At 43.7% G+C, this 26,794-nt stretch overlaps 1 protein-coding gene across 2 annotated transcripts in view; it reads left to right on the top strand.

Moving 5' to 3' along the window:
* Nucleotides 1-26,794, top strand: part of CAMK4 (calcium/calmodulin dependent protein kinase IV) — a 288,928-nt gene that overhangs the window by 181,931 nt on the left and 80,203 nt on the right. For both annotated transcript variants that reach the window (XM_005281632.5, XM_024106727.3), the window contains exon 5: nucleotides 4,697-4,769. In XM_005281632.5, the coding sequence (XP_005281689.1) occupies nucleotides 4,697-4,769 (73 nt within the window). The remainder of the gene's footprint in view (nucleotides 1-4,696; nucleotides 4,770-26,794) is intronic.

A 26,794-nucleotide genomic window follows, 5' to 3' on the forward strand; every position in this document is an offset into this window, starting at 1 on the left:
AGTATTCTCACACTTCTTATCAAACTGTCTATACTGGGCTATCTTGATTATCACTTCAAAAGTTTTTTCTCTTACTTAATTGGCCTCTCAGTGTTGGTAAGACAACTCCCACCTTTTCATGTTCTCTGTATGTGTATATATATCTCCTCAATATATGTTCCATTCTATGCATCCGAAGAAGTGGGCTGTAGCCCACAAAAGCTTATGCTCAAATAAATTTGTTAGTCTCTAAGGTGCCACAAGTACTCCTGTTCTTTTTGCGGATACAGATTAACACGGCTGCTACTCTGAAACGAGAAGGAAGGGTCACCCAATAAAAATAAGCAGCAGGTTTAAAACAAACAAAAGGAAGTATTCGCACAACGCATAGTCAACCTGTGGAACTCATTGTCAGATGTTGTGAAGGCCAAAACTATAACAGAGTTCAAAAAATAACTAGATAAGTTCATGGAAGATGGGTCCATCAATGGCTATTAGCCAAGATGGTCAGGGACTCAATGCCATGCTCTGGGTGTCCCTAGCCTCTGAGTGCCAGAAGCTGGGAAAGGACAACAGGGATGGATCACTCAATGATTGCATGTTCTGTTCATTCCCTCTGAAGCATCTGGCACAACCACTGTTGGAAGACAGGGTACGGGGCTAGATGGGCCTTTGGTATGACCCAGTATGGCTGTTCTCACGTTCACCAGGACTTTCTTAATGCTGACACTAAAAAATACTATAAATGACTAGCGGTCGAAGGGGTTACATTGGCAGAGGTTATATCCTTTGCATGAGGCAGGTCCTTTCTGCCCACTTCTCATGGCACTACTGATGAAATCTCAGCATTCTGTCAGTTCTTGAAAAGTGTAGGTGATTTCTCTCATTTCTTCAACACGTGCTGTCTGTCCGTTAAACAAATCCTACTGTCCAATTCCTCAGATAAATTTATTCCTGAGTGCATAATGCCAGTCACATTGGTGAATACGCTCCCAGTTTTCTAACTCAATGTTTTGCAGCACTTTGGGATAATTTTGGTATGAAAGATGTAACTTTATATAAAACGATGCTATGTTCTGTTGGTCTAAAGTGGTTATTACTATATGGCTACGTACTCGCTACGGGGGGGGGGGGGGGCGATTTAAGATACTCAAATTCAGCTACATATCGGAGCCGACTTACTCCGCTGTGAGGACGGCGGCAAATCGACCTCCGCGGCTCCCCTGTCGACGGCGCTTACTCCTATCTCCGCTGGTGGAGTACAAGCGTCGATTCGGGGATCGATTGTCGCGTCCCGACGAGACGCGATAATTCGATCCCTGAGAGATTGATTTCTACCCGCCGATTCAGGCGGGTAGTGTAGACGTAGCCTATGTGTGAATTAGTGTTTTAAAAGGGAAAAGGATTTTAATGTGTGTTTGTTGACTGTTCATGTTCTTCAGTATCACTGATGCAGTAGACTCTAGAGCATATAGCAGGCTCTCAGCAATCTGAGACCTAAAACATCATTATTTCTTGAAATAACCGATTATAACCCTGATCCTGCAAATGCTAATAGTCCCAAGGTCTGGGAATTACAGGAGTTTCTAGTCACTGTGGTATGTAATATAAGGTATATTTTACAAATTGCAATACACTTACTCATGGATAACATAAATGACAGCCTTAACTTTGGATTTCCATACTTTTGTTTTTTTTGTAAAACTGGTATCATCATTATGTTAATATTAATTTAATAGTATCAGGGAGTCAGTAGAAGCTGGCCCATAAATAATGTGTTTTACTGGTGATACAGAACTGGTCTTAAGAAGTGAACAGCTGCTGCTGTGGGATATATTTTCGGACTAGAACAGTGTGGTCTATTGAAGACAAGTGCATGAAAATGGCAACAAAGAGAATTTTGGCCCTCATGTATCCAGATAGTCAAAGCAATAGCATAGAAAGTAAATGGTGTTTAAGATTACAGCTCTTAAAAATTGTTCTAAAATCTGCACCTAAAAATAATTCAGTGCTATGCTATATTAAACCACAAGAAAACTCCTCTTATGTTGAATTTTTTGCAGAAATTCATGAATAACAACTGAGTCTTTCTCTGATTCTCTAGTGAAACAGCAAGTACTATAAGTTGCTGTTTTTACTGTTGCATTGATGAGTGGGTGTCACTTTAGACTATATTGTGTCTCCCATTGAAGAACAATGAATAGAATGAGTGTTGATTATTAGGCAGTACTATGAAACAATACATTGAAAAATATCCTTGCCTCATTGGATTTTTCCCTCCAGTCAAACTGAATTATCATTTTACTATATTTTTCTCTTCTGCTTGTCAGTTCTATGATAAAACTGTAAATGACATTATTCAAAACAAACCCATCTTTCACTCTATATAGGTACAATAAAGAGCTACCATATTTGTTAGATCTACCCTGATTGGTGGGTTAATTTTTATAGCCATATATAGTATACTGGAAGTCCCAGGGACTATGTAATAATTTTTGTCACACAGTTAGCATCTTTTTCATCAGCCCTTGTGCTGTCATAATGAAACACATCAGAGGGTGACTGTAACGGGATTCACCCACCACTCTGGCGCCTTCTTCTGGCTATCTTGGAGATTACCTCTGCATGTTAGTGTGCCCGCTTCAGGCGGTGCCTTGCCACCGTCACTCGTGCTCTAGGACCCACATCTCTCCAAGGTCTTCGGCATCCTCTTCAGCAACACAGCCCTCCAGCCATGCCACACACTGTGCTCTCCCCTTCCAGGGGACCTGCAGTCCACAGTTCAGCCACTTCCCTTCCCCACTACTGCAGCAAATTGTCTGGCCACTTCCTCATGGTCCCAGCATCCTCTTTGCCCTTGCCTCAGGGCCTCAACCTGCAAACCTCAGCAGCCAGCCAAGAGCTGTTTCTCACTCTGCTGGTCCCTGCTAGGTGCACTGCTCTGTCCAGGGTGCTGGCAGTTCTCTCAGCCCTCCAGAGATAGTCCTTCCTCCCAGAGATCCCAGCAGAAAACTGCCTTGCAGCTCCCTTTTTATATGGGCCTGCTTGGCTGCTCCCTGCAGCCCTTCTCTGATTGGCTATCTCCTGTGCAGCCTCCCTAGGGCTCTATTAACCCCTTAGAGCCCAGTGCGGGGCAGGCACCCCATCACAGTGGCTCTCATTCTGATTGCCACACTCATCACAACAGTGCTGCTGAAATAAATACTGCAGAAGACATATGTCAAGTGTTCCCCTCCTCAATAAATCAGATTCTCAACCTTGCTCAAGGTATATTGTTCTGCCTTATCACTAAAATCAGTGACACAGCTTGCAGTCATTGATCTTACAGAAAGTACACAGCCATGCACCTCTGTGTACTGTATCTAAGACAAAAACCAGTATATGTCAGGTTGAGCTTTTAAAAATCAATAAAATAATCAAACCTATCGGTCAAATGTGTCTTTGGTGTAACTCTGTAAGAGAGAAATGTTGTTGGTCGTAAATGCTGTGTATAGTTAGAAAATACTGGCAAGAGAACTACTGGGGGATTCTTAAATGAAGAATTTTTGTAAGTGTTCGGTGATATAAATCTTTTAAATTTTTTGTACATAGTTTACTAGTTTATATTCAAGTAACAATATATGACCTGAGTGCAATCTATTTGTTGTGTTGGACTTTGAAAATTAATTCAATTTTTAAAGCACAAAAAGCTAAATGATTACAATTATTTATTTTATTTAATTTTCTTATTTAACTGTGTTTTCATATTTTGTTTCATTCAGTAATGTTAGTTTATGGTTTTCCAGAATGTCACAGAACATGAAACCATGAATCAGGCACCAGAAATTCTGTCATTGCTGCTATCCATTTAAAGAAAAAGGCATTTATATATTAATGTACCATTGTTTAAAAAGCTTCCAAAGAGCTTTAAACAAACTCTTTAAACAAATATATTTTTCTCTAATAAAGAGTTGAATTGATGTTAGAAAAGAAGATTTAGTCTCCAGATTTTTCTGAGGTTCCTGGCACCAACAAAGCCCATTGAATTCACTATGAGCTGCAGGTCCTCAGCACTTTTGAAAAATCAGGCTATTAATTGTCACGAGCAATATGCACATACCGTACTGGGCTTTATGAATTAAAGATCAATAAAGTCTTGCAGTGAAGTTTCTGTGTGGACCACAGAGCAGTTCTATACTCAGAAAACAAAAGAGGACAAATCAGCAGATTGCTACATGGATACTTTGCAGCCTTCAGATTCTAACACCAAACGCCCTAGCTAGACTGTGCAGAACAGATCTTAGTGGGACATTGCAAATGGATGGCACATCATTTTTAGAAGAATGGCTTAAACTAAATATAAATATAGGAAAGCATCCCCAAAAGGTGTTACAGATGATTTGGTTAGCTCTGATTTTTTAAAATTCATCATCCTATAGAGTTCTAATACTTTCCCTTGCAGACTTTATTAGTAGTTATGATTTTACTTCCACAACAAACTGGTATTTTAAAATCCTCTTTTTTTTATGTTAACTAGGAACCACAGGTAAAGTACAGATGTATAGACCTAGCTTTAACCATCAGAAATCTGCAATTTTGATTCTGCAGAGAGCATTGCAGCTTATCTGACATGTCCGAATTTGATTATTTCTGATTCATTTTTTTATGAAGCATTTACCTACATTGCATGCTCATCTATATCCATGAGTCTGAGCAGTATCTCCTGGTTTCTTTCTAGGATTGTGGAAAAAGGATATTACAGTGAGCGAGATGCTGCCAATGCTGTTAAACAAATCCTGGAGGCAGTTGCTGTAAGTATTAACTAGGATCATAGGCTCAGCACATAATAATCTTTCATTTATTTGGAATAATTGCTTAATAAGTATGCAGGTGCAAAAGAAGCAGCTGTTCCTTGTAACTAGTCTATACATTCATTTCTATAACTGTTCTATCAATCCCTCAAAAGTAGTGACATCTCAGAGGCAAAAGTGATCTTGAGTGACACCAATATATGCTATAATTCATCTGTTATAGTTGAATTAATGTTCTTTATCACTACCCATTTTCAAAAACCTGCAAAGTTCAGTATAGGTCCTTTAGGACAGAAAATGGTTTGAGATTTCTGGCCCTTCTGTAGTCTTCCATTCAAATTTTTGTGAAGTACATCACTATCATTTATTTAGGATTCCTTTTTATACAGAAGAGAATGCAGTACCTTGCCATCCAACATTGAGAGATTAATGGAATGAATGAATTAGTAAGATTGCATGGTGTGTTAGAGAAACTTGAGTGGGAGTTTCCTGCAGAGTGTAGCCATGAATAAAGAGGTTTTGCTTCATTTGCAGTCACTGTCTGACAAATCATAGAATCCTAGAATATCAGGGTTGGAAGGGACCTCAGGAGGTCATCAAGTCCAACCCCCTGCTCAAAGCAGGACCAATCCCCAACTAAGTCATCCCAGCCAGGGCTTTGTCAAGCCTGACCTTAAAAACCTCTAAGGAAGGAGATTCCACCACCTCCCTAGGTAACCCATTCGAGTGCTTCACCACCCTCCTAGTGAAAACGTTTTTCCTAGTATCCAACCTAAACCTCCCCCACTGCAACTTGAGACCATTACTCCTTGTTCTGTCATCTGGTACCACTGAGAACAGTCTAGATCCATCCTCTCTGGAACCCCCTTTCAGGTAGTTGAAAGCAGCTATAAAATCCCCCCTCATTCTTCTCTTCTGCAGACTAAATAATCCCAGTTCCTTCAGCCTCTCCTCATAAGTCATGTGCTCCAGCCCCCTAATCATTTTTGTTGCCCTCCACTGGACTCTTTCCAATTTTCCCACATCCTGGACACAGTACTCCAGATGAGGCCTCACCAATGTCGAATAGAGGGGAACGATCACATCCCTCGATTTGCTGGCAATGTCCCTACTTATACAGCCCAAAATGCTGTTGACTCCTATCCAGCTTCTCGTCCACTGTAACCCCTAGGTCCTTTTCTGCAAAACTGCTGCCTAACCATTCGGTCCCTAGTCTGTAGCAGTTCATGGGATTCTTCCGTTCTAAGTGCAGGAGTCTGCACTTGTCCTTGTTGAACCTCATCAGATTTCTTTTGGCCCAATACTCTAATTTGTCTAGGTCCCTCTGTATCCTATCCCTACCCTCCAGCGTATCTACCACTCCTCCGAGTTTAGTGTCATCTGCAAACTTGTTGAGGGTGCAGTCCACACCATCCTCCAGATCATTAATGAAGACATTGAACAAAACCGACCCCAGGACGGACCCTTGGGGCACTCCACTTGATACCAGCTGCCAACTAGACATGGAGCCATTGATCACTATGATCACTACTCGTTGAGCCCGACGATCTAGCCAGCTTTCTATCCACCTTATAGTCCATTCATCCAGCCCATACTTCTTTAACTTGCCGGCAAGAATACTGTGGGAGACGGTATCAAAAGCTTTGCTAAAGTCAAGGAATAGCACGCTCACTGCTTTCCCCTCATCCACAGAGCCAGTTATCTTGTCATAGAAGACAATTAGGTTAGTCAGGCATGACTTGCCCTTGGTGAATCCATGTTGACTGATCCTGATCACTTTCCTCTCCTCTAAGTGTTTCAGAATTGATTCCTTGAGGACCTGCTCCATGATTTTTCCAGGGACTGAGGTGAGGCTGACTAGCCTGTAGTTCCCTGGATGATCCTCCTTCCCTTTTTTAAAGATGGGCACTACATTAGCCTTTTTCCAGTCATCCAGGACCTCCCCCGATCGCCATGAGTTTTCAAAGATAATGGCCAAAGGCTCTGCAATCACATCCGCCAGCTCCTTTAGCACCCTCGGATGCAGCGCATCCAGTCCCATGGACTTGTGCTCGTCCAGCTTTTCTAAATAGTCCTGAACCATTTCTTTCTCCACAGACAGGGCCGGCTCTAGGCACCAGCAAAACAAGCTGGTGCTTGGGGCGGCACATTTTTAGGGGCGGCATGTCCAGCGCCAGAATGCCGCCCCTAAGAATGTGCCCTGGCTGCCCTAGCTCACCTCCGCTGCTGCCGCTCGCGTGCCACGGTGCGCGAAACAGCTGATTTGCGCGCCACTGCTTGCCCTCCCTCCCAGGCTCTCAAACCTGGGAGGGAGGGGGAGATCCCGAGAGGCCGCGGCACGCGAAACAGCTGATTCGCGCACCGCTTCTCCCCCACCCTCCTAGGCTTGAGAGCCTGGGGGGAGGAGGCAGGGCTGGGGATTTGGGAAAGGGGCGGAGCTGAGGCGGGGCCGGGGGTGGGGTAAGAAAAAAAATGGGGGGGTGGCCAAAATTGTTTCTGCTTGGGGCAGCAAAAATCCTAGAGCCGGCCCTGTCCACAGAGGGCTGGTCACCACCTCCCCATGCTGTGCTGCCCAGTGCAGCAGTCTGGGAGCTGATCTTGTTCATGAAGCCAGAGGCAAAAAAAAGCATTGAGTACATTAGCTTTTTCCACATCCTCTGTCACTAGGTTGCCTCCTTCATTCAGTAAGGGGCCCATACTTTCCTTGACTTTCTTCTTAGAATCATAGATTATTAGGGTTGGAAAGAACCTCAGGAGATCATCTAGTCCAACCCCCTGCTCAAAGCAGGATCAATCCCCAACTAAATCCCCAAATGACCCCTCAAGGATTGAACTCACAACCCTGGGTTTAGCAGGCCAACGCTCAAACCACTGAGCTATCCCTCCCCCCCCTTCTTGTTGCTAAATGTTCCTTCATGTATGCTGACATGTATGTAGAGGTCTCTAAACAATCACATACAACCTTAGGGGACTGGTCAACAGAGAACATACAAGCAAAATGAATTATGGGGAGACAAGTAGTTTAGTTTGCAACAGAATGTCTGATTAAAGCTAAATTCTCAACCCTCTCAAAAATAAACATGCAGGGTGACCCCAGATGGGCACCTAGGGGCCCAAGGTAAAGTTTGTGGTGCAAATTTAGTCATTTGGTCAAGGAGTTCCCAAAGAGACAGCCCTCTTCCCCATATTGTATACTCCTAAAATTTCAATGGTCTTATAATGGTTTCTTGTGCAGAAACATGGGGAAAAAACTATGGGCAATAACCACATGAAACTTCCTCGGCTCCCTGGACTGTCCCTGCTGAGATCTAGTGTCCAGTACCAGAACAAGGCTCTGAGTCAAATTAATAAATTGCTAGACTTTATTTCTGGTTCCATGGAGTAGTGTAGCAATAGTGAGACCACTGCAGTCCTGCATGGACCAATACCACTGTACACAGTCTTCCCGCTAGTGTGGGGTGAGAAAGGGAGACTGAGTTCCCCACAAACATTGTGTAGTTTAGGGAAAGCTGTCCTGGAGTAGGGGCCAAGAGACCAGTTCAAGTTTTGTCTTCTAATCACTGCTGTTAATTTCTGTGCCGTTCATAACTCACATATCCCCCTATCAGCAAGAACAGGGTGCTTAGCAGCTCCAAGAAAGCCAGCCCAGGCCCCTGCAAAGAGATTTCTGAACCAAGCCCCTTTCATTACACTCACTTTTTTCTAATGGTGAAGTTAACATGCAAAAACATGTTTTATGTGGAATAACATTCCAGACACTCCGCAATGCCCTGTGCACGTTGTGTTCTTCTAGAAATGATATGTCAATACCAAAAGCTCAGATATTCTGCAACCAGAAAATATAACATTAAGGTTCCACTTACAAGATCATTAGTGTTATAAGAAAAAACAAAACACCAACTTTAGAAAACCAGGCAATACAGAGTTAGTGACAGTTCCTATGCACCACGATCACACAACTTTAACGCTGCCTCCTTTCATTCCTGCCCTAAGGAGGAGCTCAGCAGCACCTTACTCCTTCTTAAGTATTTTTCTTGTGTAGTGTGATCTCTGCCAACCGTTTGCAACTACTTCCCAGATCAGTGGTGCAGCATAGACCACTGTGATGGCCCATGGAAGTGCATTGATAGGAATGATGATTTCGGGTTGTGATGGATATACAGAAATTGATGGGACAGATAAATTACTGTGCTGTTTCCTGTTGCCAGCCCCACGAGGGGCAGTTACGTTGACACTTCCTACTTACCACAACCTTAACAGTATTGACTGGTTTTCTTACATTCATATTTTGCTTGTTATAGTACACTGATGCTTTTAAGGGGGCTTAGAACTCATCATTTCCTAGTTTTCCAATATCTGAGTTTTTGAAATATTCCCCTCACATTCTAGAAGGTTACAAGGTATGTAAAGGGCACTATGAAGTGCCTGGAACCTTAACTCCACCTTAACAAAGATTTTATTTCCTCTGTGTTAATAGAGTTTAGCTGAGACAAGGCAATTCACAGGTATAGATTTCATAATGGTTTCATAGAAATTGAGGGGCTCTGAGGATTTCCTCATTTTTATTGCATTAAAATTGTCATGGAGCTTTGTTGAAACACACTTTTACTGTATAATAACTTCAGATCTTCTGCCTCCTATTAAAGATTCTTAACCACATTGGGAAGGTGTTGTATTTATCCCATAAGCAATGAGCTAACCACCCTTTTGCTTGGTAGATATCCAGGGCTTCAGGCTCCATATGAAAAATTTCACTTGTTCTCTTGGATTAACACACAGGTGTCTGGGTAGCAGAATCAGAAGGGGAAGCAGAGGGAAAAAAGGGACACAGTATAAAAAATGTCGTGGTCATCTAAGTTTCACAAGAATTGACAAGTTCTGCTAAAACTAGATTTTGCCACCCATATTCAGTGAAACTGTTCACTGAGGGTGAAATCTTGCCCCCTTTTTGAAGTCAGTAGGAGTTTTGCCATTGATGTCAGTGGGGCCAGGATTTTCCTACATGAGTAAAAGTGAGATAATTGGGCCCGCAGTGATTGTCCTGTCTACACTTTCTTTTAAATAAGCCAAGTTAAACAATAGGTTCACATTGTTTTTCTGTTCTCTGTAGATAGTGCATCTCTCTGAAAACAATTCCTTTTTCAGCTTGATAAATACAACTCAGTAAACTGATTATATTGATTTTTCTTTCTGTACCTCTGGTGTGTGAAATGGAGGCCAAAGTACTGCAATTTTGACCTTGCAAAAGAAGTGAATTTTCAGAATGCATATCGTTTCCCAATCAAAAGGTGACATTTCTAAACACAGTCATCAAAGTAAATATAGGTTAATAAATGTTATAAAATATAAGTTTTGCGGAATAGTGTTTTGATTGTTATCAGAGGATGGGTCCATAGATTAGATGTCCTTGTCAATGAATAAAAGTTAAATCCTCAGATATATGTTTTATGGGAAACTAGTCTGTGGAATCTTTTGTTAATGCAGTTATTGGATAGAAAGCACTACAGCTGGCCAGATAGTGGGGGAAATGTATTTGTGATCGTGTTTGTGAAATCTGATTCACTATGTGCTTTTCCTGGTTTGTCATCCAATCAGACAGCAGAAACAAAAATATGTGACTTTTATGAGACATAATAACAAATATTAAAAAATAGCAGTGCTCAATTTGAGAATAATATCTAGGTTAGACTTTGGTTGGGAAAGCGATTGAACAAAGTATCATCAGTAACTAATTCTGAAAAAGTGTGATCAGTTTGTGGATTGTTCATCAACAGAAAAATGGGCTAAACTCATTGAATAAGTTTATTTTCTTGTATATAATTTATCCAACTGTAGAAAATACACACAACAAAATGTTCTCTGGAAACAGAGCAGGATGGAAGGGAAGACCACGCATGTTTAAAACGAGAAAAGTACAATATATTTGTCTAATATAAAACTGATTTAATGGAATACATCATGTTTTACTATAAAATTATTCAATGTACTATAAAAGGGGATTTATATGTGTGTTATATTATGTAATAAATGTATGCAGTGTTTAAATATATTATAATAATAATCAAAACACAATATATAGCCCATAACCTGGCTGCAGGCCGAGGAGGCCCATTAGTGGCTCAAGATGAGGGTGAAGACCTGAACTCTGGGGTGGTGGAAAGAAGAAAGTTGAGGCTGTAGAGGAAAACTGATAAGTGGAGTGTAGATGGGGTAATAAATGACTGAACTGCTTGTTTCCGTGGTTTGGGAGGATATGCAGTTACAATAGGGCCTCTCCTGTCACCAGAGTGGCCTAGGCTACATGTTCTGTGCTATACCTCTGGCACAGCACAAAATCTTGGTAAGAGGAAGAGAAAATACAGACTGGCTTCCATTGTTCAGTGTTAGGGGATCCAGGGCTTCTGCTAGTTTCTGCTTCTGTTTGCTTTCCAGCCTTCCTCTAAATGTGATGAATTTGTAGTGTGAATCCATATCCTGTCCTCTGCAAGAATAGCAGCATTCCTGTATTGTACATAAAGTATTCTGCTGCCTCAGCACTATTAACATATGTTATGGTAACAGGGTGGCTTTCCCTGTAAGGGATAGACAGTCTGGGCTCCCTGGCCCTGATTCCTGAAAGAGGTACACCTGAGAGGGGTCAGGTGATTCCCCTATAAAGAGCAGCTGGAAGTTACAGAGAGGGAAATGCTTGGGAAAGCAGAGATTGCTAGGAATGAGATTTGGGACTATAGCCACAGGGGCTAATGGATGCATAAACAGGGGAATCTCAAGTAAGAGTAGAGATGTTTTTACCTCTTTATTTGACACTGGTGCAACCGCTGCTGGAATGCGATGGCCAATTCTCATGTCCCTAATTCAAGAAGGATGTTGATAAATTGGAGAGGGTTCAGAAAAGAGCCATGAGAATGATTAAAGGATTAGAAAACATGCCTTACAACAATAGACTCACAAAGTTTAATCTATTTAGCTTAACAAAGAGAAAGTTATGGGGTGACTTGATTATAGTCATGGGAACAGCTATTTAATAATGGGCTCTTCAGAAAGGTATAACACAGGAGTGGAGTAAATTTGGGCAAACATAAACTAGGATGCAGCTGTTTATAAATACCATAGATGTACCTTTCAAGCACAACCCCCTCTTCATCTGCAGCAGCAGCCCTTCACTGTGGTACTGTGAGACTTTGCAAGTGCTCTGGACTTAATACCAACACAGGTAACACAGTGGACTTAATATCTAGACTGCCTCTGAATGAGCTTTAATGCTAATGTCAATGTGAGAAAAAGGACCAAGTAAAATATATATGCCTGTGCCACCCATGTCCCTGCGTTTGCAGGCATTGCTCTGCTTGTAGTTAATAATCCCTGCTTTGCACAGTAATTTGTGCCACAGCAAATCACTGTCTGCGTGTTTAATTCTCCCCCATCTCTTCCTCTTGGAATCCATCTTGACTCATAGGGGTTAGGGTGTGGGGAGGAGATGAAGAGGGACAAAGGCAAAATGGAGCAGATTCTGCCTTCCACTGAAGCTTGGCAAGCCAGCCCCAGCCTACAGCATGTACCATCATTAATGAGATTGGCCTTAAACAGGCAAAGCCCCACTCCCATCATGTAATATCACTAATAACAATAGCAAACGTCTCTACACACTCTGCTTCCTACCCAACTGCAGAAATGTCAGATCATCCTGGGTCACCTCTTCCTTGTAGAGTTCCTGGGAGACTGGCGCAAGAAACTCCTGAGTATGCCCCAAAGTGGCATACGGGCAGGCATCAGCTCTGTGTGGGTACTCCATTTGCCTCTAGTCTCTGTTGAGGCTGCCTTACTTCCTCTATGACCTCTTCCTCCTTCAAAAGCCCATCCAGCAGGAAAGTGTGGTCTGTGCTTCGGGTGGAGCCAAACATCCAGTCAAACGCTTTGTAGAATGGACACGATTTTGGTAATATGCCAGGTCTGGCATTGTGATCCTTGACTTTCCTGTACATGGTCTTCAGGAGTCTCATTTTTCTCCTGCAATGAGATCCTATCTGCTGAATCCTCCTGCTGCCAGCTGTTTGGAAATTTCCTCTTAGAACTGCTGATTTTCCCTACATTATTGGTGTAACTGACCTCACACCAGAGGTTCACCAGAAGCTTGGTGTCAGTTTCTCACCAGCTGGCAGCATGCTGGGAGAAGAATTTCTCAGATGGCATCTCTGTTCAAATGCTGTGGAAGCGCAGAAAAAAATGTAGTAGCTAATGTGGAGTTTAAATACCAAACCAGTTCAGGTGACTTTGGTGCAGAAGAAGGGGGGAGGTAGAAAGGGAGAGGACAAGAAAAATTGACCCAGGTGGAATTGTGGGAAGGCATTGGAGGAGTAACAGTTCCTGGGTATTTTTACCCTGCATCCTCACTGTAAAGTAGATGTGTTGCCAGCCCAGAGGGAGGCAAAAACTTGGCTCAAACCTATGCCTTCAACCTTGTATGTTAATCTGGGTTTAAGGCACCCTCAAACCTGCGTGGGAGATTTTTCTGTGTGGACTGGAGTGGGGTTAGAGGCTCAATAAGCCCTACAGTCTTCCATTCCACTCCCAGGAATGTGGAACACTACTAAAGTCTGTTGGTCTTTGAGTTCAAGGAACTTGGAATGTTCTTAATAGCATGCCACATGATGATTGAATATAGTGTATTTCCCTTACACTAAACAATGGGTTAAGGGAATGGCCAGTTGTGAAAAGACTAAGGGTATGTCTACACTACGAAATTAGGTCGAATTTATAGAAGTCAATTTTTTTAGAAGTCGATTTTATACAGTCGATTGTGTCTCCACTCAAGACCATTAAGACCATTAACTCGATGGAGGGCGTCCACAGTACCAAGGCTAGCGTCGACTTCCGGAGCGTTGCACTGTGGGTAGCTATCCCACAGTTCCCACAGTCTCCGCCACCCATTGGAATTCTGGGTTGAGCTCCCAATGCTTGATGGGTAAAAACATTGTCGCAGGTGGGTCTGGGTACATGTCCTCAGGCCTCCCTCCCTCCGTGAAAGCAACGGCAGACAATCATTTTGAGCCTTATTTCCTGGGTTACCCGTGCAGACACCATACCATGGCAAGCATGGAGCCCGCTCAGCTCACCATCACCGTATGTCTCCTGGGTGCTGGCAGACGTGGGACTGCATTGCTACACAGCAGCAGCTCATTGCCTTTTGGCAGCAGATGGTGCATTACGACTGGTAGCCATTGTCGTCGTCTCCTGGGTGCTCTTTTAGCTGACCTCGGTGAGGTCTGTCAGGGGCACCTGGACATAAATGGGAGTGACTCCAGGTCATTCTCTTTTTAAGTTTCATCTCATGGAGATTCAGTCCTGCCTGCAGTCGTACTGCACCATCTTCTGGCAAGCAGCCAGGAGACGACGATGGCTAGCAGTCATACTGCACCGTCTGCAGCCAGATGTATAAGAGAGATGGAGTGGATCAAAACAAGAAAGAGACCAGATTTGTTTTGTATTCATTTGCTCCCCCTTCTCTCCCTGAATAGTGGGAAGAGGGATAGCTCAGTGGTTTGAGCATTGGCCTGCTAAACCCAGGGTTTTGAGTTCAATCCTTGAGGGGGCAGTTCTGTGTGTTTCTCCTTGATGCAAACCCATCCCCTTTGTTGATTTTAATTCCCTGTAAGCCAAGTCTCCCCTCCCTCTGTCAGAGCAATGGCAGACAATCGTTTCGCGCCTTATTTCAGCGCAGACGCCATAGCACGGCAAGCATGGAGCCCACTCAGATCATTGCCGCAATTATGAGCACTGTAAACACCACATGCATTATCCTGCAGTATATGCAGAACCAGAACCTGCAAAAGCAAAACCAGGCGAGGAGGTGACGGCAGCGCGGTGACGAGAGTGATGAGGACATGGACACAGACTTCTCTCAAAGTACGGGACCCGGCAATGTGGACATCATGGTGTTAATGGGGCAGGTTCATGCCCTGGAACGCCGATTCTGGGCCCAGGAAACAAGCACAGACTGGTGAGACTGCATAGTGTTGCATGACTGGGATGATTCCCAGTGGCTGCGAAACTTTCGCATGCGTAAGGGCACTTTCATGGAACTTTGTGACTTGCTTTCCCCTGCCCTGAAGCGCAAGAATACCAAGATGAGAGCAGCCCTCACAGTTCACAAGAGAGTGGCGATAGCCCTGTGGAAGCTTGCAACGCCAGACAGCTACCGGTCAGTCTGGCATCAATTTGGAGTGGGCAAATCTACTGTGAGGGCTGCTGTGATCCAAGTAGCCAACGCAATCAAAGAGCTGCTCATATCAAGGGTAGTGACTCTGGGAAACATGGAGGTCATAGTGGATGGCTTTGCTGCAATGGGATTCCCTAACTGTGGTGGGGCGATAGACAGAACCCATATCCCTATCTTGGCACCGGAGCACCAAGGTAACGAGTACATAAACCGAAAGGGGTACTTTTTCAATGGTGCTGCAAACACTGGTGGATCACAAGGAACGTTTCACTAACATCAACGTGGGATGGCCGAGAAAGGTACATGATGCTCGCATCTTCAGGAACTCTAGTCTGTTTCAAAAGCTGCAGGAAGGGTCTTTCTTCCCAGACCAGAAAATAACCGTTGGGGTTGTTGAAATGCCTACAGTTATCCTTGAGGACCCAGCCTACCCCTTAATGCCATGGCTCATGAAGCCATACTCAGGTAGCCTGGACAGTAGTCAGGAGCTGTTCAACTATGGGCTGAGCAAGTGCAGAATGGTGGCAGAATGTGCGTTTGGACGTTTAAAAGCATGCTGGCGCAGTTTACTGACTCAGATAGACATCAGCAAAACCAATATTCCCATTGTTATTACTGCTTGTTGTGCGCTCCACAATATCTGTGAGAGTAAGGGAGAGACGTTTATGGCGGGGTGGGAGGTTGAGGCAAATCGCCTGGCCACTGATTACACGCAGCTAGACACCAGGGCGGTTAGCAGAGTACAGGAGGGCACGGTGCGCATCAGAGACGCTTTGAAAACCAGTTGCGTGACTGGCCAGACTACAGTGTGAAAGTTCTGTTTGTTTCTCCTTGATGAATTCTCCCCCCCCCCCCTTGGTTCACTCTACTTCCCTGTAAGCTAACCACCCTCCCCTCCCCACTTCAATCACCGCTTGCAGAGGCAATAAAGTCATTGTTGCTTCACATTCATGCATTCTTTATGAATTCATCACACAAATAGGGGGATAACTGCCAAGGTATCCCGGGAGGGGTGGGGGAGGAGGGAAGCACCGGGTGGGGTGGGGGATGGGGGAAGGACAAGGCCACACTGCACTTTAAAACTTATTGAATGCCAGCTTTCTGTTGCTTGGGCAGTCCTCTGGGGTGGAGTGGTTGGGTGCCCGGAGGCCCACCCACTGCGTTCTTGGGAGTCTGGGTGAGGAGGCTATGGAACTTGGGGAGGAGAGTGGTTGGTTACACAGAGGCTGTAGTGGCAGTCTGTGCTCATGCGGCCTTTCCTGAACCTCAGCCATACGCCGGAGCATATCAGTTTGTTCCTCCAGTAGCCTCAGCATTGCCTCTTGCCTTCTGTCACCAAGCTGACGCCACCTATCATCTTCAGCCCGCCAATTATTATCTTCAGCCCACCACCTGTTCTCGCGTTCATATTGTGCTTTCCTGGACTCTGACATTGTCTGCCTCTACACATTCTGCTGGGTTCTTTCAGTGTGGGAGGACTGCATGAGCTCAGAGTACATTTAATCGCGAGTGCATTTTTTTCGTCTTCTAATCTTCGCTAGTCTCTGGGAAGGAGAAGATAGTGTGAGCGTTGAAACATTTGCAGTTGGTGGAGGGGGAAAAAAAAGGGAGAGTGGTAGTTAAAAAGACACATTTAAGAGAACAATGGGTAGACTCTTTAAAATGGGTTGACAATTTAAAAGGAGGAGCTTCGGTTTTCGGGTTAACGTGCAGCACAAACCCAACTAACCCGCCCATACACATTCAATTCTCTGGGATGATCGCTTCACCCCTCCTTCCACTGCGTGGCTAACAGCGGGGAACATTTCTGTTCAGCCACAGGCAAACAGCCCAGCAGGAACGGGCACCTCTGAATGTCCCCTATTAAAATAAAAATAAAATCACCCTATTTCGACCAGGTGATCATGAATGATATCACTCTCCTGAGGATAACACAGAAAGATAAAGAACGGATGTTGTTTGAATGCCAGCAAATACCGGGACCATACGCTGTGTTATGCAATGATTCCAGACTACTTGCTACTGGTCTGGCGTGGTAAAGTGTCCTACCATGGAAGACGGAATAAGGCTTTTGCAAAGAAACATTTTGCAAAGGCTTTGGGAGTACATCCAGGAGAGCTTTATGGAGATGTCCCTGCAGGATTTCTGCTCCAGCCCCAGACATGTTAACAGACTTTTCCAGTGGCTGTACTGGCCGCGAATGCCAAGGCAAATTAATCATTAAACACGCTTGCTTTTAAACCATGTATAATATTTACAAAGGTACACTCACCAGAGGTTCCTTCTTCACCTGGCAGGTCCGGGAGGCAGCCTTGGGTGGGTTCGGGGGGTATTGACTCCAGGTTCAGGGTGAGAAACTGTTCCTGGCTGTCGGGGAAAACGGTTTCTCCACTTGCTTGCTGTGAGCTATCTTCAACCTCCTCCTCATCATCTTCCTTGTCCCCAAAACCCGCATCCCTGTTGCGTGCTATTCCATTGACGGAGTCAAAGCACAGGGGTGGGGTAGTTGTAGGGGCCCCTCCTAGAATGTCATGCAGCTCATCATAGAAACGGCATGTCTGGGGCTCTGACCCGGAATGGCCGTTTGCCTCTCTGGTTTTTTAGTAGGCTTGCCTCAGCCCCTTAAGTTTCACGTGGCACTGCTGCGGGTCCCTGTTATAGCCTCTGTCCTTCATGCCCTTGGAGATTTTTTCAAATGTTTGGGCATTTGGTCTTTTGGAACAGAGTTCTGATAGCATGGATTCGTCTCCCCATACAGCGATCAGATCCCGTACCTCCCGTTCGGTCCATGATGGGGCTCTTTTGCGATTCTGGGACTCCATCATGGTCACCTTTGCTGATGAGATCTGCACTCACCTGCAGATTGCCACGCTGGCCAAACAGGAAATGAGATTCAAAAGTTTGCGGGCCTTTTCCTGTCTACCTGGCCAGTGCATCTGAGTTGAGAGCGCTGTCCAGAGCGGTCACAATGGAGCACTCTGGGATAGCTCTTAGAGGCCAATACCATCGAATTGCGACCACACTACCCCAAATTCGACCCGGCAAGGTCGATTTCAGCGCTAATCCCCTCGTCAGGGGAGGAGTATAGAAATCAATTTTAAGAGTCCTTTATGTCGACAAAAAGGGCTTCGTTGTGTGGACGGGTGCAGGGTTAAATTGATGTAATGCTGCTAAATTCGACCTAAACTCGTAGTCTAGACCAGGGCTAAATGACTGGGCTAGTATTGTTTGAAAGCCTGTTCACAGTAGTTAAGAAGTGTGAACTGGTGTTTGCTTGCATAACCTTCACACTGGTGACTCTTTGCTCACTTCATGCTGCTTTCTGTTCTTTTATGTCTGCAGACTGAGGCACTCTTCTCTTAATGTAGTCTAAATTGACTTTATACACTCAGTACTGTGACTATCTCCCAGCACAATATATTTGTATGAGCTACTCTTAAGTGAGACAATTACTTTATGATCACATTTCTGTTCAGATCAAAATGTACCAATTAAGTGGATTCTACAGTATTTAATTGTTAGGCCCTTTTGGCAAAGTATGATTGTGTCTTGTTGCAAAAAAGATGTTGCCAGAATTTGAAAGACTGGCGACCGGGTCTTCTACTTGAGTAAATTGTTATGTGATGTCAGTTGAGCTGTGACAATGTACAACAGCTGAGGATCTGGACTCAGAAGAGTCTGAGTAGTCATTCCTCCACTGAGTACAAGAATACCTGCATTTATCAAGTCGTAATGTACAGGCAGTGGTTGAGCTTTGATATCTTTCATGAAGCAGTTTATATCTAGATCTTTGTGGTGACACTTGAGATACTCTTACAACAAACACAGAAGGTCCAAACCAGAATTTTGAATCTACACTTCAAGAATCTGCAATACATAAACTGTGATCTTTTGTTGCTGAGCCACTTGCTATTGCTGTTGGTTCTGAGCCATCCACTCATTCAGGTCCAGGTTGTTCCCAGCAAGGCAGGCTCCTCCTGACTCTCCACCTTAGTGCACCTGAAGATCTGGGTGACTCAGGCATCTCCCTTCATTGGAGGGGAAGATCATGCCCACATTCTCCATCACATGTGACCATGCACTCTTCAGGGTCCCAGACATACCATAGGGCAGGTTTAAGTCGGGTGCAAGAAGTCCACAGAGTTTGATGCAGTTCCCCACACCTCTCCTAGGCAGGAGTTCCCTGCAACAGTGTCAGCAGGCCCCTCAGGCCTCTCCCAGCCTGGCCGATAGTCCTTTTATAAACAAGCAAAGAAAAATAGTCCCAAGACAAAACTCACAAAGACAAGGACTCCGGGAGCAAAGGAAAAGAGGTCTATTCTCCTCCCTGGTCAGCCAGCAACTGAGCTACTCCTCCCCTTTTAACCACCACTTTCTTAACTGACAGTGAGTGCAGTTTTAGTGGGGCTGAGTGGGCCCATAACAGCTCATTAGCCCTTGCTGGCTCAGTATGGTATACCCCATCATGCAACAGTACAAACTTTGATGTCTTGGACAAATGCCAGTATGGATAATGACATTCTACTGGCCTATTCTTCTCCCTATATTTTCTGTTGGATAAGTTATTGTTCACTTCTAGGGTTACCATATGTTCCATTTTGGCTGGGATAGTCCCTTTTTCAAGCCTTGTCCTGGCCATCCCGCCTTTTTTGGCAAAACTGGGCATTTGTCCTGTTAGCTCTTGCCAACTGGACAAATGCCCAGTTTTGCCAAAAAATGTGGGGTGTGACCCCTAGCAGGGCACATGAGGGCGTAAGTGGCTTGGGCCGGGCCAGCCCCGCCTCATGTGTGGGCAGGCAGTGGGGATGGCCTCAGGCTGGCCCAGCGTGGTGGGCGGGGAGAGAGGAGGGCCTTGGGCAGGGGGAGAGGGGCTTGGGCTGGTCCCACACATTGGGGAGGGGAGGAGAGGGAGGTCCCCGAGATGGCCCTGCACGGTGTCCCATTTTCCCTTTGGGAAAATATAATCGCTTCCTATTCTATTCACTTCCTATTCTAAACTGTTTACTGATGCTGTGTTTATCCTGAGAAAGGGCTGCATGGGGATGAAGTGATCTCTCTAGATTGCATGTCAGTTTAATATGCAAAGTGCTTCAACGTGGAACATACTATAGACACAGGATTATTTATTACTTTAGTGCCAGACTGCCAGCCATGACTTTAGCACTTCATGTCTAAGATTATGTGTCCCAGTATATTCAGCTCAGCACCGCAGTAATTCTTTGTAGTCTTGGCTCTGTCTCTGTCTGCAGTCCTCCTTCTAAGCTTCTGATCTGTGTGCTTTCATAGGGAAATTCCTACAGATACAACTTGTCATGCACTGCCCAGCAGCAGTCTCTTTCTCTTCTCTTTGATCTCCTTACAGTCTGTCACCAGATTCTACTCACTGCATTCTCTAGCTCTTTTCAATCTCCTGAAGTACTTGTCGGTGAAGGAACTCAATGTGAAATGTGAAGAATAGGACAAATATTTCCTGTAAGCCAACACCCGTCTCCTAACCACAGAAGGAGGACTGAGAGAGAAAAATCCCTTGGAACTAGTATATTCTGTAGAGGAGGGAAAAGAACCCTTCCCATGTCCGCCTGCTGGAAAGGGAAAGTGTGGCAAACACTCTGTCTCCTGGCTGCATAAAGAGGACTAGTAATCCCTGCCCCTGGCTCATCCTTCTCACTCACCCTTGGCCTCACGTGGATTAACAAAAAGACCCTCCTGCCTTGGCAACTCTCCATCCTAAGCATAATGAGAAAGAGAGAAAAAAAGGACACACACTCCTGTGTGTGACCAACCGTTCACTTCTCATTTGGCCCTGTCTACACTAGATAATTGTACTGTTACAGCTTACAATGGGTGTAATGATGCTGCCTTTGGTGGGACACTTCTGAGAGTATCAATTCAGGACAATTGCTTAGAGCAGGGCAGTTACAGCCCAAGGCTGGGGTTTCTTCACCTCTAAGGCACACCAAACTGGACAGACAGAGAGGACTTTGGTTTTACCCCACTGGCTAACCATAAGTCACGCAAGCAATTCCCTTAGACACTCCAGTTTCCCAGTATCACCACCAGTGCCACTCGTTATGGGGACAAATGGTTATGAAAACCAATGCTCCAGTAAAAGAGAAAAGGTTCTCCCGAGCCCAAAGGACCAAGCTCCAGACCCAGATTAATATATAATCAGATTTTACCCACAAATCACGCTGTTGCCAATCCTTTAGAATCTAAAATCTAAAGGTTTATTCATAAAAGGAAAAAGACATAGATGAGAGCTAGAATTGGTTAAATGGAATCAATTACATACAGTAATGGCAAAATTCTTGGTTCAGGCTTGTAGCAGTGATGGAATAAACTGCAGGTTCAAATTAATTCTCTGGAGTACATCCACCGCTGGGATGGGTCATTCAGTCCTTTGTGTAGAGCTTCCGTTTGCAGCAAGGACCCTCCAGAGGTCAGAAGCAGGACTGAAGACAAAATGGAGGGGTTTTCAGGGCCCTTTATATTCTCTGCCCATAGAAGGACCCCTCTTTGTTACTACTGTGGAAAATCACAGCAGCAAGAGGAAGCTTGGAGTCATATGGGCAAGTCGCATGTCCATGCATGTCTCAGTTTGCAGGCCAACGCCATTGTTTACATATTAGTTTGAATTTCCCAGGAAAGCTCAGATGTGGATTGGCATCTCCCAAAGTTCATTGTCAGTTAAGTGTTTCTTGATTGGGCACTTACTGAGAATAGTCCTTTCTCAAGAAGCTGACCAAATGCTTCACTGAGGCTACTTAGAATCAAAATACATTGAGATAAAAGTACATAGCTAATATTCATAACTTCTACTACAAAAATGATACACACATACAGACAGCATAATCATAACCAGCAAATCATAACCTCTTTATAGACACCTCGCACAACAACCTTTGTACAATATTTGCTGCAAATATATAACAGTGGTGGCAACAATGATCCCAGTTCATGTTAATAATGTCACAATGGGTGTAACTGGTAACTTTACAGTGCATCTACGCTAGCTAGTATAAATCTATTAATATGATATACAGAGCACGCCCTCCAGCTGCTGTAGTGCCAGTGCATTGTTGGTATCTATCCAACAGTGCCAAACAGAGGTCCTGAAGCAGGAGTTTATATAAGTAACAATCCACAGCTTTGGGTCTGTGCCAATTTATTTTTAAAGGTGAACCACATAAATAAGCATTTTTCAATACATAAAATATGTATTTTATAAAATGAAATGGCATTAGTATTGCATACAAATATTTGTTTTTCTGAAACCAAAAGATCCTTAAGATTTCATGTGTTGCACCTTATAAAACTGAAATCTTGTATGCATAACACTGCAGATGGTTCAGAAGCTCAAAATAAAGTTTTCAGGAGTACAGGAGATTTGTTGCACTGTGTGCTCAATGAAGAGGTTACAGGAGCATTGTGCTGGGAACACCAGTTGCAATAGAGCAGTTGTAGTGGAAGTGGGTTTGGTCTGTTCCATCATTGCAGAATTACAGTGTGACCTAATATTGTGGCTTTTTGGTGTTGGAAACACATGAGGTGCCAGTGTGAACACCTTTGTGGTTTGGACATGAGGTGTGTTACAAAGGTGAAAATTTTCTAACTTCGACCTAGTTAGTGAGGAAATAGGAGCAGATGGGTCCAGTCACTCAGATGGGTCCAGCCATCCATTTCCTATGGGCCCAACATCTGCTGGGTGCCATACGTTTATCTGGAGATGTTTTCTGAGGGGGTGACCTAGTGGCCTTCTGGCTTTGGGGCCAGCTGGCCTTTCCCTCTTTTGAGCTCTTCAGGCTGTGCTTCTCTGTGCTGAGGTGTTCCAGTTTAGTGGAATATTTGAGAACATGCTAGTCTTGTCCTCCACATCATCTCTAGGGCATCTGTTGGCTCTGCCTGTAGTCAAGTATTAGGAAGCTGCATAAGAGCAAGTGTGATGTAAATTAGGCTTTTTATAAAAAAATATTAACAGATTTGGATTAAACTCACAAGGAGGCTCAAGATCTTTAAAAGTTTTGTTAGGATGGTGCAACGATCCAATAGGTTCTGGGTTTTATCGGCATTTTAGATGTGTTCATGCATAGACTGTAAATTACAGTGTTCTCATACATCTTAAGGAGTCTCCTGACAATACTTCTATTCCAGTGGCTCTAAAGTAAAGCGAGTCTAAATATCACAAATTTGCATTAATTAAAAATTCAAATTATTTTTCATTTACATTCTGTTGTGTTTCCTTACTGTTTTATTAATAGGAACTTTTAATGAAGCTAACCTTTGATTATTTTTCAGAAGCTGGGAATGGGCACCAGGGCATGGATCACTTGATGTTTACCTGGTCTGTTCATTCCCTCTGAAGCACCTGGCATTGGCCACTGTTAGAAGATGGGATACTGGGCTAGATAGACCTTTGGTCTGACCCAGTATGGCCATTCTTATGTACTTATGTATTTGGGGGAAATATCTTTTTTTCCTTTTTGAATGGAAATAAATAGCAATAGCAGTGAATAAATAGCAAACCATTAACAAGACTGGAAATGTCTAATTTTCACATTATTTACCTGGTTTAATTCATTTTGCAAAATATGAGAAAGTCAGTTAGAGTTGGATGAGTAATACAAATTTTACTTACTCACAGGAACACCACAATACTTGACTGACCTCTAGGTATTCAGCTAACTGGAGCCACCATGTTGAATGTTGTCATTACAACAAATAATGCCTCTGACAACTGAATTTAACAAGATGCCTAATATCAGATGAGGAGGCTGGTGCATTAGTCATATATGTGGCCTGCCCACAAGTAACCAGGCATCTGAATTTGAGGCAACTATGCCTCTTGCTGCCTCTAGTGGTCCCTTGTGTGTTGAATGTACAGATGGAAAATACATCATCTTGGGGCTGATTCATTGACAAGGAAGCATAGGAGTGTACTGAATTTTTAATTGCAATATTTGGTTGAATAGCAAATAGGTGGATGGTATTGAGTTTCAGAACTATTACCTGAATAGTGGATAAAGCAATACTGTAAATTTAGCATTAACATATTCTATTTAGAGTCATAGCATTTAAGGCTAGGAGAGACCATGAGATTATCTAGCCTGATCATCTGTCATAGGCCACCAGCACCACCCAGAACCCACACGCTAACCCAACAACCAAAATGCGTCCAAAGTTTTGCAGCTTACAGGAAACTAAACTATTATGTGCCACAGGGAGAGAATAGGAGGACCAAGGTGCACCAGTGCTTGAGGCCCCCGCAATGGAAAGGAAATGTTTAAGTGTCATATACCCAAATAATCCTGGCAAGTGACCAGGCACGCACATACTGCAGAGGAAGGTGAAAACCCCCAAGGCCTCTGCCAAACCGACCTGGGGGGAAATTCCTTCCTGACCCCACATATGGCCATGAGTTAGATCCTGAGCATGTGAGCAGGAACCAGCCAGCCAAGCATCTGAGAGGAGAGAATGCTCATGCCACCTCAGAGCGCCGGCCTACACCACCCTGTGTCCCATCTCCAGTCCTGGCCATATGCTGATGCTTCAGAGGAAGGAGATAAAAAAAAAAAAAGCCTCCCAGAATACATTGGGTGGGGGAGGGGGAATCTCTTCCAGACTCCTGCGGGTGGCCAGCTGAAACCATGAAATATGAGAATTAGGAACATAGGACATAAAACAGAAGTGAGCCGCAGGGCTGTTGAGTCCTGCCCCCTAGCATCACAAACAACCCCGTCATACAATTGCACTCAAAAATTTGTCCAACTCTCTAGTCAAACTAGTTAAGTTGTTTGTCCCTACAACTTCTATTTGGAAGCTGCTCCAGAACCTCAATCTTCTGATGGTTAGAAACTCCTAATTTCCAGCCTCAATTTGTTCATGGACAGTTTATATTTCAATTATTTATTGTAGTGGAAAGTTAGTAATAATCACCATTCCTAATCATTATTCATCCTCAAACTCATAGAACAGAACATTTTTGTTAGATGTTACTTAAACTATTATATTTTGTTAATAACTCTCTAAAGTCATAATTACACTGTAAAGGGGTGGCATGCCTTTAGTTCTGCTTGAACAAATGTGCACATGCAGTTTGTGTGCCTGACTTACCTGTGCCGATATCAGATGGGAACATGGGGAAATCAGGTATCTGCTTATATGCATGTCCAGCTACGCATTTAATTGGCATTGTATCGGTGCAGTACCTGGTTTGCATGGGCACATTGGTTGTTTGCATACACAAACTAGCTGAATCTAAATATAGCTTTGAAAATTTGGCCCCAAATATCCATTTCTGATTAAATAAGTTTACCAAAATTTCTGTATACTTTTAAACACAATTAAAGCTTATTTCAAATCCATTTTATTGATATTAAGGCAGTTACATATATTCTAAAAAGATACTTTTTATTAAATGATTCATTTTTTTGGTTTCTGAAAAATAATAATTGGACTAATGCATCCTCGGAACCTTAAACATTTACTATACTACTTGTTACTTGGCGTGCCTGGGGTAGCCCTCAATGGAAATGCCAAGGTCAGGGCAGGCTGCAAAAGGGAGAGCAGATACTCCCAAAACTGGTGGGTAACACTAAAGGTAAACTCCCCAACCAGTCACAAACTGTGCTTTTGATCCCCCACACTGGTTATCAAGAAGCAAAAAAGAAATCACACCGCCCTCTTTATTGCATTCCAGTCCTCTGGCTCCCAGCCAGCACGTAGGTCCAGTACAGTGAGAAATTATTTAAAATACTTTGCTCACTATACAAAATGTTCTTCTGACCCCAAAAGGTCAGCCACATTACCAGGTCAGTATAGGTTTGGATCTTACCGAAAATACCACGCTGCCAGCCAATCCTTTAGTGTCTAAAACTAAAGGTTTATTATAAAGAAAGAACAAGAAGACAGGTGTTAAATGGTAAAACAGTCACATACATACAAAGACTTCAAAGTCCATCAGGTTCCTAACAGTATTGGTGAGTTTGCTGGCTTGAAAGTCCCTCCGGAATACATCCACAGCTTGGATGGGTCATTCAATCCTTTGTTCAGAGCTTTGTTTGTAGAAAGGTTACTCCAGAGGTAAGAAGCAGGAATGAAGACGAAAAGCAGAAGATGCAGCTGCCTTTTATAGTCTTTTGCTATGCAGCTTGTATTTCCTTTGTTCCAAACCCAAACTGCCCAGCACATGGCCTGGAAGCCTTAGAGTTCTGTCCATAGGCATGCCCCTGCATGAGGGAGTCATAAGGTGTATCTCTTGCCTTCTCTCAATGTGTCAGTTGTATAGCTGATGGTCCTTAATGGACCATCAAGCAGGTGAGGCTGTGCTGATGCCAAACTGTCCTGGGGGGTGTCACCGAGAAGCATAGCACAAGTTTTGAAATACAGACATACACACATATCCATAACCCAAAATACAAAGGTGATACAAACGTATAGACAAGATTATCATATTTGGCAAATTATAACATTTTTGCAGATACCTTACACGGCATATCTGGCATAATTCATTGCAATTTTATAATATTGGTATTCATAATATCCTGAAGTGTCCCTCAAATTCCATAGAGTGTCATACTACTGGCCTAGGAAGCTAAGATAACGTACTCTCTTTGAGTGATTAACCAATATTTAGGGCCTGGCCACATGTTTCTGTTAGGAGGAGAAATGTATGATACAAGTTACGTATATTCTTTGCTGCAATCCTGTTTATTTACAAAGTATGTACAGTAAGTCCTGTTTCCCTGAACACAATAGAAATAAACAATCACAATTAGCATCCTTGCTCACAATTTCCAAGTCTGACCCTCCA

This window comes from Chrysemys picta, chromosome 6, assembly GCF_011386835.1.
Source record: "Chrysemys picta bellii isolate R12L10 chromosome 6, ASM1138683v2, whole genome shotgun sequence".
Taxonomy (NCBI): domain Eukaryota; kingdom Metazoa; phylum Chordata; order Testudines; family Emydidae; genus Chrysemys; species Chrysemys picta.